Source organism: Cheilinus undulatus, linkage group 6 (assembly GCF_018320785.1).
Source record: "Cheilinus undulatus linkage group 6, ASM1832078v1, whole genome shotgun sequence".
NCBI classification, from domain to species: domain Eukaryota; kingdom Metazoa; phylum Chordata; class Actinopteri; order Labriformes; family Labridae; genus Cheilinus; species Cheilinus undulatus.
Window position 1 is genome coordinate 28,721,559 of NC_054870.1, and position 17,259 is coordinate 28,738,817.

Below are 17,259 nucleotides of genomic sequence, written 5' to 3' on the forward strand. Positions count from 1 at the left end.
TATCTAAAAATATTTATGAATGCCATTATTTAATCATTTTTCTGTTACTAACCTTATCTTTCTCCGTATGGGCCATCAATGTTTCTCGAATTTCCTTCAGGATCAAGTAAGTATTTATTTAATCTAATCTAATCTTTATCTCACTTGTTTTCAATATTTTCTTCCTATGGGACTCAGACTTTTTCAAACCTTTTTAGACTGACATGCCACATTTTCTTTCACGTAAAATCTATGCTGAGACAATATGGGAAGCACAACTCTCTAAAACAGGATTTACAATTACACACTTCTAAGTGCAAAGACATCTGGGGTAATGGCTAATCACAGGGTGTGATTGTGAAAATACTTGAATTTGTAATTGTTTTTCATTCTTTACAGCAGATTTTCTCCAGTTGTTTATAAAAAAAACTCTCACCTACTACAATGAAGCCTTCCCAGGGCACCAGATGACGGCCGCCAACATCAACAGAATTCAGAAGTAGTCTCTAGCTACTATAATTTTTAGGGTTATTTTCTAGTTGAATGAAAAAAATAACTCCAAACATCCATCTGATAGAGGCGAACCAAACAAAAGAAGACACATTACAAATATTAAATCCCTTTATCATGTCAGGATGAGGGGTAAACCTAGCAGAAGAAAACAAAACCGATAAAGTCCAAAGCATCTAAAGTGCAGAGGTTTATACATTTTTTTAAAGTGAATATACACCAGATTGAAACAGCCCATTTAAAACACAGAAAAGAGGAGAAAAATACAAATGATGAAAGTTTGACGAACAGAATGTTTGTGGACAGTTCTTCTGGGTGATAATCCAGTGTGTTTCTGCATGTGTTGTTTTATTACCTGATGTCCTCTCCCAGACCTGATGGCAGCTGCTGTTTCAGAGAGAGGTGCATTTATAAACAGGAATTAACAAGCTGATGACCTTGAAGCTGTTTTTGGAAGTTTAAAAATGCTTTAAAATCCAGACAGAGATGCTGACAAACATTCATTGAGGAAGTCCAGTCTGAAGTGGGTCTGATCCAAAGGTGTCTGGTCTGTTTCATGGGAAAGTCCTACGATATGACAGAAAACCATTCAGTACAGATGTGGTGATCACGTCTCTGCTGGAAATATTGAACAGGTAGGTAGGCTGTGTGTGTAGAGGGGAAGGGCATGAAGGGTACAGTTGATGCTGCAGTGCATCCTCTTTGCTTCTCCTCCCATCTTCTAAAACAACTGGATCATGGACTCCCGAGACTTGCCCACTCCGATCCATTTGACTGAAGACACAGAAAAAGAGGTGTTACTGCTATAACACTGTATTACCGCCAGTGTATTAATTATTGCAGAATGGCTATATGATGTTATTGTCATGAGTAACATTTAAGGATGAACTGATTTATCAGTTAAAAATTGGTAACAAAGATCATATCGGCAAATAATGTGGCATCAACAAAGCAGACTGACTAAATGAATCTTTCACTGGGACAGCTCTAATAATTATTCATGAGATAAACAACCAGTAAAAATATCTGACAAGGCAGGTCTCCAACATATAGAGCATACAGGTGCATCTCAAAAAAATAGAATACCATGATAAAGTTTGGGATTCCTATGATTTAATCCAAGATGTGAAACTTCTATATATTCTAGATTACAATACAAATACAATACAAAGCAAAATATTTCAAGACTGTTTTTGTTTGTTTTAATGTTGATAATTACAGCTCATGGCTCACATGAATCAAAAATTCACTTGGCAAACCAGTTTCTGGTAGTTTTAGTTTCACTGGGGCAGGTGCCAAGTTCTTCTTTAAAAGTAAATCAGCATCGCCTGAAGTGCTCTAAAATCTCCTGGTAGATGGCTGACAGCATTGAGTCTGGACTCCATAAAGCACAGTCACCAACGGCAGCAGGATGACATGGCACCTCAAACCTCTGGGACCTTGATTTCCAAATAAAATGTAAAATCAACCTTCATTTGAAAACAGGACAAGTGAGAGGCTTATAGCATTGTTTGTGGTTCAGGAGTGGCTTGACACATGAGCACAACACTTTTAGCCCATCTCCTGGGCCTGTCTGTGTGTGGTGGCTCTTGATCCACTGACTCCAGCCTCAGTCCACTCCTTGTGAAGTTCCCCTAAGTTCTTGAATCTGCTTTTTTGACAATCCTCTGAAGGATGCCAGCATCCCTGTTGTGTGTTTACCTTTTCTTACCACACTTTTCTCTTCCAGACAACTTTCAATGAAAATGCTTTGATACCGCCTCTGAGAACAGCCTTGCCTCTCAGCAATGACCTTCTGTGGTTTACTCTCCTTGTGGAGGGTGACAATCAGGGCCTGACATTTACACCTGCCAACTAGCCAAATGTGGGTAGATTTCAGCCGTGGAGGGTAACAGAGTGACTTAAACTAACTAGCCACAATGGCGGGTTGAATTGATCAGTGTCACCACTTACGCTTCACTCTGACTGTGCATGTCTGTTAGCCCTTATAATTCAGGCTTGTTGCAGAGAGTGGCACATACAAGCCTCAAATTTCCCCCCAAAATAACTGAAAAGTGGCTGGTCTCTTCGTCTATTTATGCATTTTTACGCAGCACCAAGGCCTTTCATGCTGTATGACACATAAACGCGACATTCACACACATATTCTGACACACGTGCGCACTGAGGTGTTGGTAATGTAGACTGAAGGTTTCTATCTGTTTAGGGAAAATGTTTCAGAATAATGGAGGATAAACACAGACCTGAACTTCCTCCTTCTCCTCTCTGTCCATGAAGGATTTGCTGTATAACGGATATAAAAGATGAGAGAAACTCTGAAACTTTTAATAAGCTCACTGGGGTAGTGACAAACAGAGGCAGAAGGATACAAGTCTGTAACTGGTCACTTAGGAGTCCATGAGAATTCAGCTAAACTGTGATTTTTTACTTCTAATATTATACAACAGACAGTACAGTTGTTTAATGTTCTCCAAATGTGAGCTTCATGCACCAAATGTAGGTCAACAGATAATTTAATCAGTTTAAGACACACATATGACTACATTTTCACCATAAAGTTTAAAGGAGAATAGAGGGGAGGAGAGGATAAGTTTGACACTCAACATTCTCTGATGGAGATCTGTCAGAGTGAAAATTGGAGATGTTCTTGTAATCTGCTGTATTTTTTTCCTAATAAACAGTCAATTAACATTCACTATTTTAATATTAGCTTAAATGAAAATTAAAGTAAATAAAAATCTAAGTGTTGACTCTTAATGACTGTCTCTAACAGTGAAGTATGACACATATCTCTGTAGCGTGCTGTTTTATATGTACAGGGAGAAGTGCTTTATTAAGAGAGCTGATAATAATCATATTGATGAGGAAAAATGGAGTGTGTGTCATGTCATACCATATTGGCATATAGCACATAGCTTCCAACACCAAAATTGTGGCTTCTGGAAATTTCGAGTAGCTGTTAAGTTTGCAAAACCACTAGCCACCATGGCTAGTGGGCAAAAAAGTTCATGTCAAGCCCTGGTGACAATGATCGTCTTCTTGGCATTTTTCAAGTCAGCAGTCTTCCCAGTGGTTGCAGGTGTGTGTACTGAACCAGAGACTTTCCCACAATACTCTTATATTTTGAGATGGTGGATTTTTGTAATTGTGAGCTGTAATCATCAAAATTGAAACAAAAAACTCTTGAAATATTCACTTTGTTTGAGATGAATCTAGAATACATGGAAATTGAACTTTGGGGAGTAAATCACAGGGAAAAATGAACTTTTACTTGATATCATCACTATTTGAGATGCATCTGTATGTTGATATTAATATCAAATCAAAACTTTCTGACAGTTACACAAAAGCTAAGCTGGGATGTGCCATCCTTTAATTTGCTTTAATTGTTTTGTTATTCTTCATTCAGGTCCTAAAGAGGGGCCAAAGTGTGCTTTATGTGATTAGGGGGAAGTTGAAAATGAAATCTACTTTTCATTTTATTTTCCTATGTACCACAGTTTAAGAGTTCAGCTTACAGTAAAAAAATGCCTACAGACTGTCCAGATTTGTTTTCCATGTCTGATGAAGATAGACTTATGGATCTATTAACACACAAAGTGCTTCAGCTTGCTCAATCTGTGTTAAATACCTTCCAACAGCACAAGAGGACACTTGAAGATTATTTACAAAAACTGCTCATTTTTGTTTTGTTTTTCAGTGTCATGTAAATCGGTAAGGGCTGGGCACCTAATTGAGCACAGTGCATTACCTGTTGAAATAATAATGAATGAACTGAGCTTTAATTATTATTCTTACTCATGAGACAGTTGGTCTATGAGGTTTCAAAGCTCTCTAAACAGAAAATAAATAATCAAATTAAAATTGGTGCAGTTTGCTGTGTAATCCAGCAGAAGGCACTCTTAAAATACACTCAGGATTTAGAAATATCTCAGAAGTGTGCAATGAAATAGAATACTGACTCTGGGCCATTGCTTTTGGATTTTTTTTCTTGGTTCTTTCACATCAGTCCTGACCATCTTTTATTTTATTCATATCAGGCGTGCATCACGTTCTTAGTTCTAACTGGTAAATAGTGCCCTCTAAAAAAAAAAAAAAAAAAGATTTAGAGATTTAATATTAAACAGTCTCAACATAGGTTGAGACATAGGTTTCTTTTGTTAAAACAAAAGAAACCTATGTCAGGTAAAACTAACTCTCTTTGACAAACACTTTGACAGTATTTGTGCTAAAATCAGTTCTGGGAGTAAAATCAGACAGGGAAATGTTCATTGCATTAAATCATCTACACTGTTAGTGTGTTTATCTGGGGTCATACCAGGAACTCCCACATGCTCCTCAATGAAGTGGACATATTTCTTGGCGTTCTCAGGTAGCTCCTCAAAACTTCTCACAGCCGAGATGTCACTTTTCCATCCTGGCAGCGTCTCATACTGGACCTCCACACGCTGCAGTACCTCCTGATTGGCTGGCAGAGAATAAATACGACAAGGGTTTGGGATATGAGAGGGAGGTAATATCACACCATTAGCTTCACAGGAGGCTGTGAGCAAACAGCTGTGACAACAGATCAATATATCTCTGCCTTAAAATGGATTTTTCTATAAAAAGAAAAGCTGGAGAAGGGCATGTTACAGGTAGTGTATTTTGAGCTCAGTTCCTTTGATCGCATTGCCCTGACACTGCTGAATATAAAGCCTCTACCTCCTTACTCTTAACAAGACATTGAACCTCTGGCTCACCTGGAAAGTGAGGTATTGTTTGATTGTCGACTTTGTACGCTACTCCCACTTTGATCTCTGCAAACACGTCAAGTATATCCAGTTTGGTGAGTGCTAAACTGGGAGGAGAGAAAGTGGGCAGAAAGGTGAAAATAGTGTCCAATCACAGACAAGACATTTCTTTCTGAATGCTCAAACTGTTCAGTCAACCAGCTTGGAATCAAATATAAAAAAATGAAAATAAAATACACAGATGATGATTTATATATTTGATAAAATAATCCAACCTGATCCATTTGGAGTTTTACATCAAAAAAGGAAATAAAGTATATAAGATAAAAAAATGTAGCTAAGACATGTTTAAAAAGAAAAGCATAATACATAATTCACTAAATACAAGTATGCATAAAATGACTTGAATTCATACAATCACACTGAACTTACGCTGTAAAGCCATTTATCATGTGTGCATATTTGATGAGGACCAGATCCAGCCAACCACATCGCCTCTTCCTGCCTGTGGTCACGCCCACTTCTTTCCCTCGAGTCTGGAGAAGCTCGCCGATATCCTAAAGAGCATAAAATGAGCAGTGACAGCAGCATGAAGTCTTTACAGCTGGTAATTGGTCAAAGCGTGAGACAATGTCCTCTGTGTGGTGCCGTTTCAAAACAACCTACTTTTATGCCCTGTATAAAATATTCTTAAAATATCTTTGACATTAAGATAATGCAGATACCTTATTAAGTTATTGTTACTGAGTTGTTAAAGAATCCTGAAACACTGTTTATGTTTGTGTCTTGGTATTGATGGGTGAATATTACTGTGCGTTTCCCTCTTACATTGCTCTGCTCTGAGGGGAAAGCTCCGATGCCCACTCTGGTGGTGTATGCTTTCACGACCCCGTAGACTTCCCCCACATTATGAGGTGGCATGCCAAGACCTGTGCAAACGCCACCCACTGTACAGTTGGACGATGTCACAAATGGGTACGTTCCTGAAAGGACAAAAGTAGTAAAACATTAACAACTGAAAAATGTGGGAGAGTGTTTCCAAAGTGAGGCGTGACAGTGACATTGTGGCAAAATGTGTACCAAAAAAGAACACCAAATTAGTGTTTAGTTGTTCCCATTTCTTAAGCTTTCTTTTGCTGATAAGAATAGATTTATAGGATGTTTATTTATGATGAACTTTAAGGATTTCTTCATGACAACAATGTAAATCACAGTCTTTAGCTATATTAACGAAATATTAAAATAGCTATATATTAAAATATCTCACTATCTTGAGTTCACCCACTGTAAGCCACTTCACCCACCGGATACATTTATTTACTCTATTCTCCTGTGATTTCGAGTAATTTCCTGTCCCTTTCTCAAGAACTGGCCAATTTGTCTGGTTATTTTGAGATACCAAAGTTGGATTTCCTGTTACATACAGGAAAATAGAGTAGATATGTAGGGATGCCTATCTTCTCCTGGCTTCTGCACTGAAGCCACAAGACTGTGAGTACAGATATGTCTCCAACTGCTGACTTTGTTTCTATGCAGCAAATTTAAACTCTATAATTATGTTGATTTAAATACATTTTGGTGCAACTTGTCTCTTTAAACTCACCACCTGCTACACAGCAAGTCCCTTCTGTTGCCACTAAAAGCCTTTAAATTGATAGAAGTAGCCAAGATGTTAAAGACAGTCTTTGGTTTTATCTAAATTCATTCATCTCTGAGGTGGTTTGAGTTTGCAGGTCAAGATGCTGTGTTGATTAAGTAGATGTGTCTGTTTTAGCTCCTGTCCTGATGTAATTCCCTGCCTCGACAACCTGCTTCTTTCTTCAATAACTGGACAAATCAAACACCTAGCCCTGATTGATTTGGCTTGCAGCTAACATGCTTTTGAAAAAGTTGCTTCCTAATAAGAAAGGACAAAAACACAGAACAAAACTCTCTGTCAAGTAGGATTAATGGTGTCTTCTGTCAAACCGCCCCCTGTGATCCACAGCTAATAACTGTTCACATACTAACATAAACATAAATCAGCTCTAGCTCAGGTATTAAGCATATCTTGTGCTTCAGACTCTACATTTCAGCTAATCAGCATTCAAAAGAGGTTTGAGTTTCCTCACCTGAACACTGGGGGCTTCCCACCTAGCGGTTTTCCCTGTGTTCTAAGAGACTGTTGTGTAATCAAAGCAGAACAAGGACTACAGCTACAGCAGCCAGTGTCCACTAGCAGCCTCAGTTAGGTCAAAGTGTTCATGAACTAAAATAATAAAACCTTTGTTTGATAAGACCTTTACAAACACATTCTATGTATGTATGATTTATAGCCTTAATGACAGTTTCTATATAAAGAGGGAGTGCAGCTGGCCAAAAAGAGTGGCTTTTTGGCTTCAGTATCTGTGAGCAGGACACTGTGCCCTGATACAAGACTGACGCATGGTGTTTGGATAATATCCAGCACTGAGCAATGACAGGCCTGTACTGTTACAATGATATTTCTACAAGATAAGCGTGTCAGTTGTGTCATTATCTGAAGGGAAAATATCATTGTAATGTTTTAAACATTGACCTTATGAGGATATTTTTGGATTAGATGTTTAACATGAAACAACAAGAATATTAATATGGAGAAAAGTAAATATGGCCTCTGTAAATACAGACCCAAATGCCAAAAGGTGGGAACATTGTGTTAAATGTGAAAAAAAACAGAATGAAGGGAATGTTGTGGAATGCTCAAAAACCACCTGAAACATTCCACAGGTAAGTAGGTTAACTGGAAACAGGTAACAGTATCATAAAAGGGAAACTCCTGAAAGGCTCAGTCATTCACAATCAATGACAGTGCGAGGTTCTCCACTTAGTGAAAGAGTGTGTGGGTAAATAATCCAACAGTTTATTTACAGTTTTCCTCCTTACAAGGAATTTAGAGATTTCACCGTCTACAATCCATAACACCATCATACGATTCAAAGAAACGGGAGAAATCTCTGCACCTAAGTGGCCAGGACGAAATCTCTCAGGTGACTCTGCATTAACCGGCGCCATTCGGTGATGATTAAACATGAAACAACATGGACTCTAGGGTACTTTAGAAAGTCATCACCAGTTCGTGTACATGACTGCATCTACAAATGGACTCTGACATGCAAAGCAAAAGCCATACATCAACAACATCTAGAAACGCCACCAACTGGCCTGAAGTGGAAGAGTGTGACGTCATCTGTCAAGCTCACATTTCAAATTGTTTTTTTTTTTTTTTTGGAAATAAAGGTCGTTGGGACCTCCAGGCTAAAGAGGAAAAGGATAATCCAGATTGTTGTCACGGGTAACTTGCACATCTGTGAGTGCACTTTTAACAGTGAGAGATGCATAAATGTTTTGGAGCAACATATGCTTTCATCCAGTCTTTTTCATTGATGTCTTTTTGTTACAGCAGGACAACGCCAAGCTCAGCCTAAAAGAGTTACAACAGCATGGATTCACAGTAAAAGAGTGCAGGTTCTAGACTGTATGCAGTCCAGACATGAGAATGTATGGTGCATTATGAGGTACAAAATACAACAAACGTTAACCCGGCACTGTTGAGCAACTTAAGATGAACACAAAGCAAAATTGAGAGCGAATACTCGAACAATGAGGGTCTTCTGTCCCCAGATGATTCAAAAGCGTCATAACAATGATAAACAAGCTACTATCACAACCTTTTAGGAACCCATTACAAGCTAAACTGGATATCTAGTTTCCGTGCCGTATACAATTGAATGGTAAAGATTGAATAGGTTGTAAAAGATTTTTAAATCACTGTATTTTGGTTTTATTCACATCTTACACTGTTCCGAGTTTTTGTAAATTGGGGTTCGTACATTCTGGGGTAATGACGTCCTTGGGAAAAGTGTGAAGTGAAACTCTGTGTTGAATGCTGTGTTTGTTGTTCTCAGCTGCGTTTACACTGAAGGGATGGTGCTTGCTTTTGATTGTTTACAGGTTTCTCAGAGGCTCAAACATTTTTTTTACATTTCTTTTTTAATGTGAACTACTCCCTCTATAACCATTGACCAAAAAACAAAAAAATACAAAAATAACAAATGAGTCAACTTTGAGATACATATCATCACTTGAAAATGCTCCAAGGACCCTTGTTTTCAGTTGTTTATCAGCACTTGTCTGCTGCTCTCCATCTCCTAGACACCTGCTGGTGAAATGGGAAGGGAAAAGTGGGGGGAGTGTAGAGGTAGGAGGGGACAGGGGAGCTGAAGAATGAAGGAGGTGTGTTCAAAAAGAGCATTCATTTTGGTCTAAAAATCTACGCTCAAATTAGTGAGTATCTAAAAGCTTAATCTCTAACTCTGACTGACAGGCTGCTGATACAGGATGCTGTCGTGCTCATGCACAGTCAGGTGGTATGAGGTGTTATAACTGAGCGTGCACATTGAGCCTGGATGCCAGAGCACCTTAGCAGCTGGTAAACTTACCATTGTCCCTAGTCTGAACTCCAAGTGGGCTTTAGTAAAGAGCATCACAAAGCTTAAAAGTCTCAGGGCAACATCACTGGATCACTGTAAATGCACTCGACAGTGCTTTGTAGTTAGAAATCACATTTGTTCACAGAGTTAGCACAATTAATACATTCTCAAAAGGATTAGTGGGAATATACAGAACCAAATAAGTTAAAAGGCATTCTTAATTGTGATGTACATGCGCACACAAGAATCTACTAACCAAAGTCTATGTCCAGCAGGGCTGCGTTGGCTCCTTCCACCAGGATCTTCATAGGAGGGCCATGGAGAGCCTCGTACATGTAGTGCACCCCATCTCTCACCATGGGCTTGATCCTCTCCACATAGTCCTGAAAGTCAAAATGTTACTGCACAGAGGCCAGTTTGATCATTCTCAGTTACCTCCTTTTATGTTTTAGTCTGCATTACCTTTAGTTTAACCAGCTCTCCCTCTATGTCAATCTCCAGGGTGGGGTATGTGGACTTGTACTGCTGGGCTAATACTTTATACCTGTAACCAACGATACTGATCAGTTTTTATTTACTTTCTAAATCATGCTGCATATACTGGGCATCCCTGTTTTTAAACTCACAGGGGCATTGATGATTTACTATTAGCACTGACCTTTCTGAGAACTTTGTGAAGTCAGCCAGCAGGTCACATATCCTGAGGCCGCTACGTGCTGCTTTAGCTGAGTACACTGGACCGATCCCTTTTTTTGTTGTTCCGAGCCTAGGCAGGGCCAAAAGAGGAGAGGGAGGGAAGAAACAGAAATGGCATGAGCATGTGACAACAATTCTCCTTTTTTACAGTTTCACAGTTCATCAGTTCAGACAACTTTGAACACCTTTTATACGGTAACTCTCTCACATCACTGAACAAAGGAAAATATGTTTGTTGAATACTGTCTTTAAACAAGGCACAAGTAAATCCTATTTTCAGAATTCCCAGAGACCCTTTTGAAAGAGATTTTTATATCTCAATGGGAATAAATCCTGGTTAAATAAAAGTTAAATAAATAAATAAATAATTCAATGCAAATACTCTTTATATCCATACATCAGCTAATTATTTGCACTGTAAACTTGCCATTTCTGCATCTTATAATATCAAGGAAGCAAAAAGTGACCTTAAATTGTTTACTAGGTGGAAAAATATGTTTTTCAGGGTAGCAAAAAAAAATGAGCAGCTGCTAAAGAAAATGTTGATCTATTTAACCGTTTACCTTCAACAGACTCCACATGTACCAGTTATAACTTCCCCCACTGAAAGGAATGAACAGCAAATTTTGTATATTATGCATGCAAACTAAAGGATGGAAAAAGTCAAAATCCACTTAAGGTATGGAGTTTTTTTTATCTGCACGAGCCTGTGATCCTTGCACAAGTGAAAGAAGTTGTATAATTTAAGGCATTTTGCCAATGAGGGACTCAGACCCTTTACACAAGGAACAGGGTAATATAATGTCTTTAAAAAGGATCCATTAAAATTATGTATTCAAACAATTCTAAAAGTAAAAGTCCCGAAGTATTATCAGAGGACATGTATCTAAATAACAACACATGGTGCCTGTAAAGGGATGAATTGATATTTTAGTAATGTAAGGCGATACAGCTAAAAATAAAATCTCAGTTTTTTTCAAACTAAACCTGACTGATGATTTTAATTGATTTTCTCTCCTACTAAAAAAAAAAGAAATAACTAAAAACAAGTTAGTATCTTATTAATATTTAACAAAAGTAAAAAGAATTTCCTATTCTGGACAAAGAGAAAGCAATAACCTCTAGTTTATAGGTACACTCCTAGTTTCAGGAGAAAGGCAGTTGCCTCTTGCTAATGACATGTGGCGTATCAAAACAATCCAAACACAGCAGGTCGCTGAGCATGTGTCAGACATTACTGCAAAACATGAGAAGTACAGAGAAAAACATGCATTTCCCACTGGTTGATAGATTAGATAAAGCTTGTATGGATAAAAAAATGTCATAAGTCATCATATGTGTTTTTACACTTCAAGAAGAGATAGAGCAGTTAAAAAAGTAAAATTTCCCCTGGAATGTAATGGTGCAGGTGTAAACAGAAATATTCAAGCAAATAATCTTAGCATAAATAGCTAGGAAATTTGTGTTTGGTAGATTATTTCTTTGTTTTAACAATGCTTCTTGGCAATTAATCTTATTCTGTTGGAAAGTCTGTTTATTTTCCTATCAAATGGTGCCACATTTGTAAGAAACATGCATTTGTGGGATGAGCAGCAGAGCTGAGTATATGGGTTGCACCTATGAAAAATTTGCCAAATCTTCTCCACCATTTCCAAGCAGCTTATTCTGCTGTTGCTATTGACTCTTGTTCTGAGCCTCTGGTACCACCAGGTGTTGACAGCCTGATTGGCACCTGTTATGTTCAGCCCAGTCCAGATTCTGCCAGCGGCAGTTGGATGGTAGCGTCAAAGTGTGGCGAAAGTGCAGAGAATACTATGGTGATTGCTGCATCGACAGAGTAACATCTTTTGATGGAGGCAGTGTGATGGTGTGAGGCGGCATCTCCCTCACTGGAAAAATGGGGGTTGTCATCACTGTAGGCTACCTCAATACAGAGAGGTATCGAGATGAGATTCTGAAACCAGTGGCAATCCCATAGCTCTACAGTCTGGGACCGAACTCTATCCTCCAACATGACAATGCTGGCCCCCACAGAGCGGGATTTATCAGAGACTACCTCTAGTATTTGGAAGTGGGGAGGACAGAATGGCCTACCTGCAGTCCTGACCTCAACCCCATTGAACACTTGCGGGATTAGCTTGGGTGTGCTGTTTGTGTCAGATTGATCAACACAACCACATTGGCTGACTTGGGACAAATGCTGGATGAAGAATGGGATGCCATCCCACAGCAGTGTGTGACCAGGCTGTTGACCAGCATGGGGAGGAGGTGCCAGGCTGCTGTAGCTGTTAATGGTTCTTCCACATGCTACTGAGGCAAATTTTCACATGTGCAAACCACATACTCAGATCTGCTGCTCATCCCTCAAATGCATGTTCCTTACAAATGTGGCACAACTTCAAAGGAAAATAAACAGACTTTCCAGCTGTATAAATTAGAAGTGTCTTCGACTAAGGATTTTCATAGTCGAATCTAATTCGTCAGATTTTGCCTCTAGTCGACTAACAGTCGAACAGCGTTTCCGCTAGACTTTTTTGTCCCCGGTCAAAATGACCAGCAGTCCTCAAGAATTCCCGCCATTTAGAACAACTACCGGACATTTGCTTTAACATTATTTTGCTGCATTAACAGCAGCAAAATGCATAAATCTCTCTCTTATTTTTTTGTGTAAGTGGTTTAAAACATCAAAATGAAAGCTGCGCGCTTTTCCTTACACGCAGTCAGTTACACAACATACGCCCACGTTAAACTCATAAACAACAACAGTTAGCCTCACATTAGCACTGTTAGCCTGTTAGCACTTTGGCTGCTATCATAACTTAGCAGCTTACAACAGCCAAATACCATCCTCCACCAACAACAACGAAGCATCCAAACACATAAGTGTTCTCTTAACTGGACACTGCGTTAGAACTCTACATTTCAAATGAAAAATGAGTCTTACCGTCAGTGCTAATATCAGTCCTCATGATGATATAACTGTAACCTCTGCTAAAGCTGGAAATCCAGCCATCCTGGTTTATTTGGACTAGTCCCAAAAAGACAAAAGCTCCACGGCAGATAGTCTGGTCCAGTCCTCCTCTCATTAACGGCTTATCCAAGAGTACTTCTGCTAATTAGCCAGGAAGAGAGACAGAGCCTTCGTTGTAAGCTCCAAGCGGTCCATGCTGTTCTGCATGATGTGATTCTGTCTTGAATGCAATCCAACTTTATATGGGGATTGGTCATAGGTAGTTTATCAAAGTCCACTATAACTCTGCTCGGCGTAAGCCTCTCTCTCTCTGCTGCTGCATCGGTGTTTATGATGCTCAGCTATACAGTTCTCTTTGTTTCAGCCTCTTCATAACTCGCAGCGATGACACAAAATCCCTCCATACCGCTGATGATATTGAGCCTTTGGTTAACCAGGAAAACCTCACTTAGATTAAAATTCTGCTTTACGAGAAAGCTCTGGTAAAACTTTCCCACTTTTCCTGCATAGTCCCCCAGCAATACTGAGCACACACAGAGAGATAGATTTGCTTTGACGTCATCGTGCATACATAATTAGCCATGTGCTTGCCGTCTGAGGAGATAAACAACCCCAGCACCGCAGGACAGTGGGTGTGGTAAGATGATTAGGCAACTTTTAGTTTATATTAACGCATTCTCGCAACATATCTTCTAGGTTACACAAAATATAATATGCAAGTATTCAGTATTTACTTATCTGGTCATTTGCATGTTTTCTGCTGGACATTTTGACCGGTTATATTTTTATCTGCCGGACTTCTGCCCTTTTTACTGACCGATGACCTGCAAATGCTGGCTAACGGAAACTCAGGCTTAGCAGCCCCATGTAGTCAGAATGGTACGATTTTGGTTACATAACAACATTCGACTATGAGGTTCATAGTCAAATCAGACTCCTCTGAATCGAATCGTCGAATCGCCAACTATTCCGGGTCACCCCTAGTGTAAATATTATCAATTAGTACACCTGTTTTATGTTTGTGTGTTGACAATATGACAAAGGATGTTATAATATACCAATAAACTGGCTGTTTAGTCAACCAGCTTAGTGGAACTACAAGACAAATGTTTTAACTTTTGTTTTTGGGTAGAGCTGATCAACAGCAGAGAGGCTGGAAATCCACCGAACTGACCTTACAGTCAGTCCACAACTAAAAATTGGATTTAATTTAGGCACCCAGGTGAAAATATGGTTTTCCTCCCTTTCACAACAACACACACAACACTGTCATACTCACACATAATACTCCTGGGTCTGCGTCTTTAGGACAAAACTGTTTCTGAACCAGTAAACATGTTCAACTCTGATGTAAAATATGTGCACCTAAATATGGGCCAGCCTGTGTGTCTGTGTGTTTGTGTGAGTCTGTGTGTGTGCAGCATCTATTTTTAAGCAACAGGTTTCTTACTTCTTGCCTGCTTGATCTTGTCTCTGCTGTTCCTGAATGTCATCCACTGCTTGGTGGAAGTCAAACACTGTGGAGGAGGGAGAAAGGGGACACACACACTCACACACCTCAGAGAAAGCAGGGCTCAAACATACATTTTTGAATGCATTCATTCAAACATTCATACAGAATAAAACCAAGGGGTAGGTATGCTGAACTCACCGATATGTGCTCTGTCTGAGATGATCAACCTTTTATCCCAGTCTTTAAGACCTGCACACACAAAATGATACACTGAGTCTCCACAAATAAAAAGACAAAGCCTGTTCAGTTACTTCTAGTTAATATTGTGTATACATAAAACAGCTGTGTGATATTTACCGTTTCCTTTCCGTTGATTCTTTTCTGCCTCGTCAAACAGGCCTGGGAGGTGTATTACCACACCATTGCCTAGGATAAAGTAAAAAAAAAAAAAAAAAAAAAAAGAATTGTGGAAGAAGGTCTTTAAAACAGAAAAAACAGAAAAGGACACTTTTTTGGGCTTATTGCCTCTATATGATGGGACAACTAAAAAAAGACAGGATGGAGAGTGGGAAAACATGCACCAAACAGTGCCAGGATTAGGATTCAAAGTAGCAACAAATGTGTTGAGGACTGTGGCCTTTACATGGGCGACTGCTCTACCAACTGAGCTAAACTGGCACCCATAAATAGCAATACTTGGACAGTCAATGGAGATAGGGCTGCACAGATTTAGCCAAAATCAAAGCCACTATTACATTGATTTTTTTTTTTTTAATTAATCACAATTCTTTTTTTTTTTTTTTAATTCCAGGGACTTTTTTCATTGATTATTTCATTTTTTACAGGAAAAAAGCCATCCAAACCTACTTGGACATTCACTAGCCACACACAGGCCTGTTTACTGCCAGACCTGCTGAATCAAGACCTCACTTACATAGAACCTGTCTGACAAAGGGGAGTAGGCTAAAAAATCTCAAAAAGCAACACATCATGCCGCCATCTAAAGATCTTCTCTGCTTGCTTTCAAGGATAGAATGAGAGAAAAGTTGAGCAGATTAAAACACTATGCAAATAAAAATTAAATCAAATTAAATAAAAGTTTACTATAACAGATAAACACAGAGTATCATCTATAATTGATATTAAATTGTGTTTCTTTCCATGGGAAGATTATGATTAAAGTGTAATTAACAGTGCAGTCCTTCCTGGAAACTATTCAATATTCCATCAAGAAATGTCTCCATCTCAAGGTGCCTTAGATTTATCCCTTAGAGGCTCTTGACACCCTGACCAGTTTGGGACTTACGGTACTTATATAACAGAGAATTTACCCCTACTGAGGTTTATACTTCATCTTTTAAGGCTGAAAAAAGTAAACAACAGATGTTCCTGATACCACTGAAGGAAAAGAATTTGGGAGATAAAGGGGGAAAAACATGTAGAGCAAAAAAAGACACAAAGATATATTTGTGAACTGCGCTGGAGGCTATAAATGTCCTTTTTCACACAGAAAGTAGACTCACTAAAAAGTAAACAAAACATTGCTCCACTCTGTAAGGTTTACACAGTACTAAAATGAGTAATTATTTTCTGAAAAAGCATGTGCTTTTGACTTCATTGCGGCTTTCGTGTGATTTAAAAAACCCTATTAGATTCTCCATCAACTCCAGGACTTTTCAGGTACTTTACTCAACATACCAGTCTCGCTCTTTATGATGACACTAATAGGTTTACACGCTGCGATAATATTCAATAAGAAACTGAAACAACATAGATGTTAGCTTTTCACACACAGCTGCAACTGGGAACAGAAATGTCCTTCAGTGACACCAAATGTTGTCGACAAATGAAGACTGAAAATATTCAAGCTCAGGTGTGAATTTTCAGTAACGTCTACTGTATCCCTTACCTTAGCTTAGCAGGTTAGCTTTAGTGCTGATGGACTTTACAACATCATAGCAGAATGTTGAGAAAGTTATTTAAGCTATAATCACCAACTCTGAGGTAAATAAATGACTGAACAAGATTTTATAGCTATTCTTCAAACATTTGCAAAGAAATTCCACACAAAAGTTAACCAGGGTGTCAATATAGGATAAGTCAGGTAATCACATAATACCTCATTCACCAACCGTTTTTAAGAGGAAATTTGCTCTTTAAACCCTCTTAAAATGTGTTTTTTTTAAAGAAGATTCTGTCATTCAACAAAGCTCTCTAATCTTCTAATGAACAAAATCTATGAACACTACAGAGCACTCTTACAAACATTTGAGTGCTCAACAGCACTCAAATGTGCTGGATTTATATGATATTTAAAGCGTAAAAAATAAATTATTTATCGGCACTTCAATCAATTTAAGACTCTTACAGAATCAAATATGCACAAATACATGACTTAAATGTGGTTAAGTTTTAATTTAAACAAACAGTGATTTATCTTGGCTGTGAAATGTTAAATACAAATTT

General features: G+C 38.6%; 1 protein-coding gene across 1 annotated transcript in view; it reads right to left on the reverse strand.

Annotated features, from left to right (window-relative positions):
• Positions 1-586: 586 nt before the first annotated feature.
• adss2 (adenylosuccinate synthase 2) overlaps positions 587-17,259 on the reverse strand; it is a 31,159-nt gene continuing 14,486 nt past the window's right edge. The window contains exons 3-13 of the mRNA XM_041790021.1: positions 15,151-15,219; positions 14,992-15,042; positions 14,791-14,857; positions 10,332-10,439; positions 10,136-10,217; positions 9,930-10,056; positions 6,051-6,205; positions 5,655-5,779; positions 5,232-5,329; positions 4,808-4,957; positions 587-1,263 (exon numbers count right to left, since the gene is read on the reverse strand). Coding sequence (XP_041645955.1) covers positions 1,211-1,263; positions 4,808-4,957; positions 5,232-5,329; positions 5,655-5,779; positions 6,051-6,205; positions 9,930-10,056; positions 10,136-10,217; positions 10,332-10,439; positions 14,791-14,857; positions 14,992-15,042; positions 15,151-15,219 — 1,085 coding nt within the window. The 3' untranslated portion in view covers positions 587-1,210. The remainder of the gene's footprint in view (positions 1,264-4,807; positions 4,958-5,231; positions 5,330-5,654; positions 5,780-6,050; positions 6,206-9,929; positions 10,057-10,135; positions 10,218-10,331; positions 10,440-14,790; positions 14,858-14,991; positions 15,043-15,150; positions 15,220-17,259) is intronic.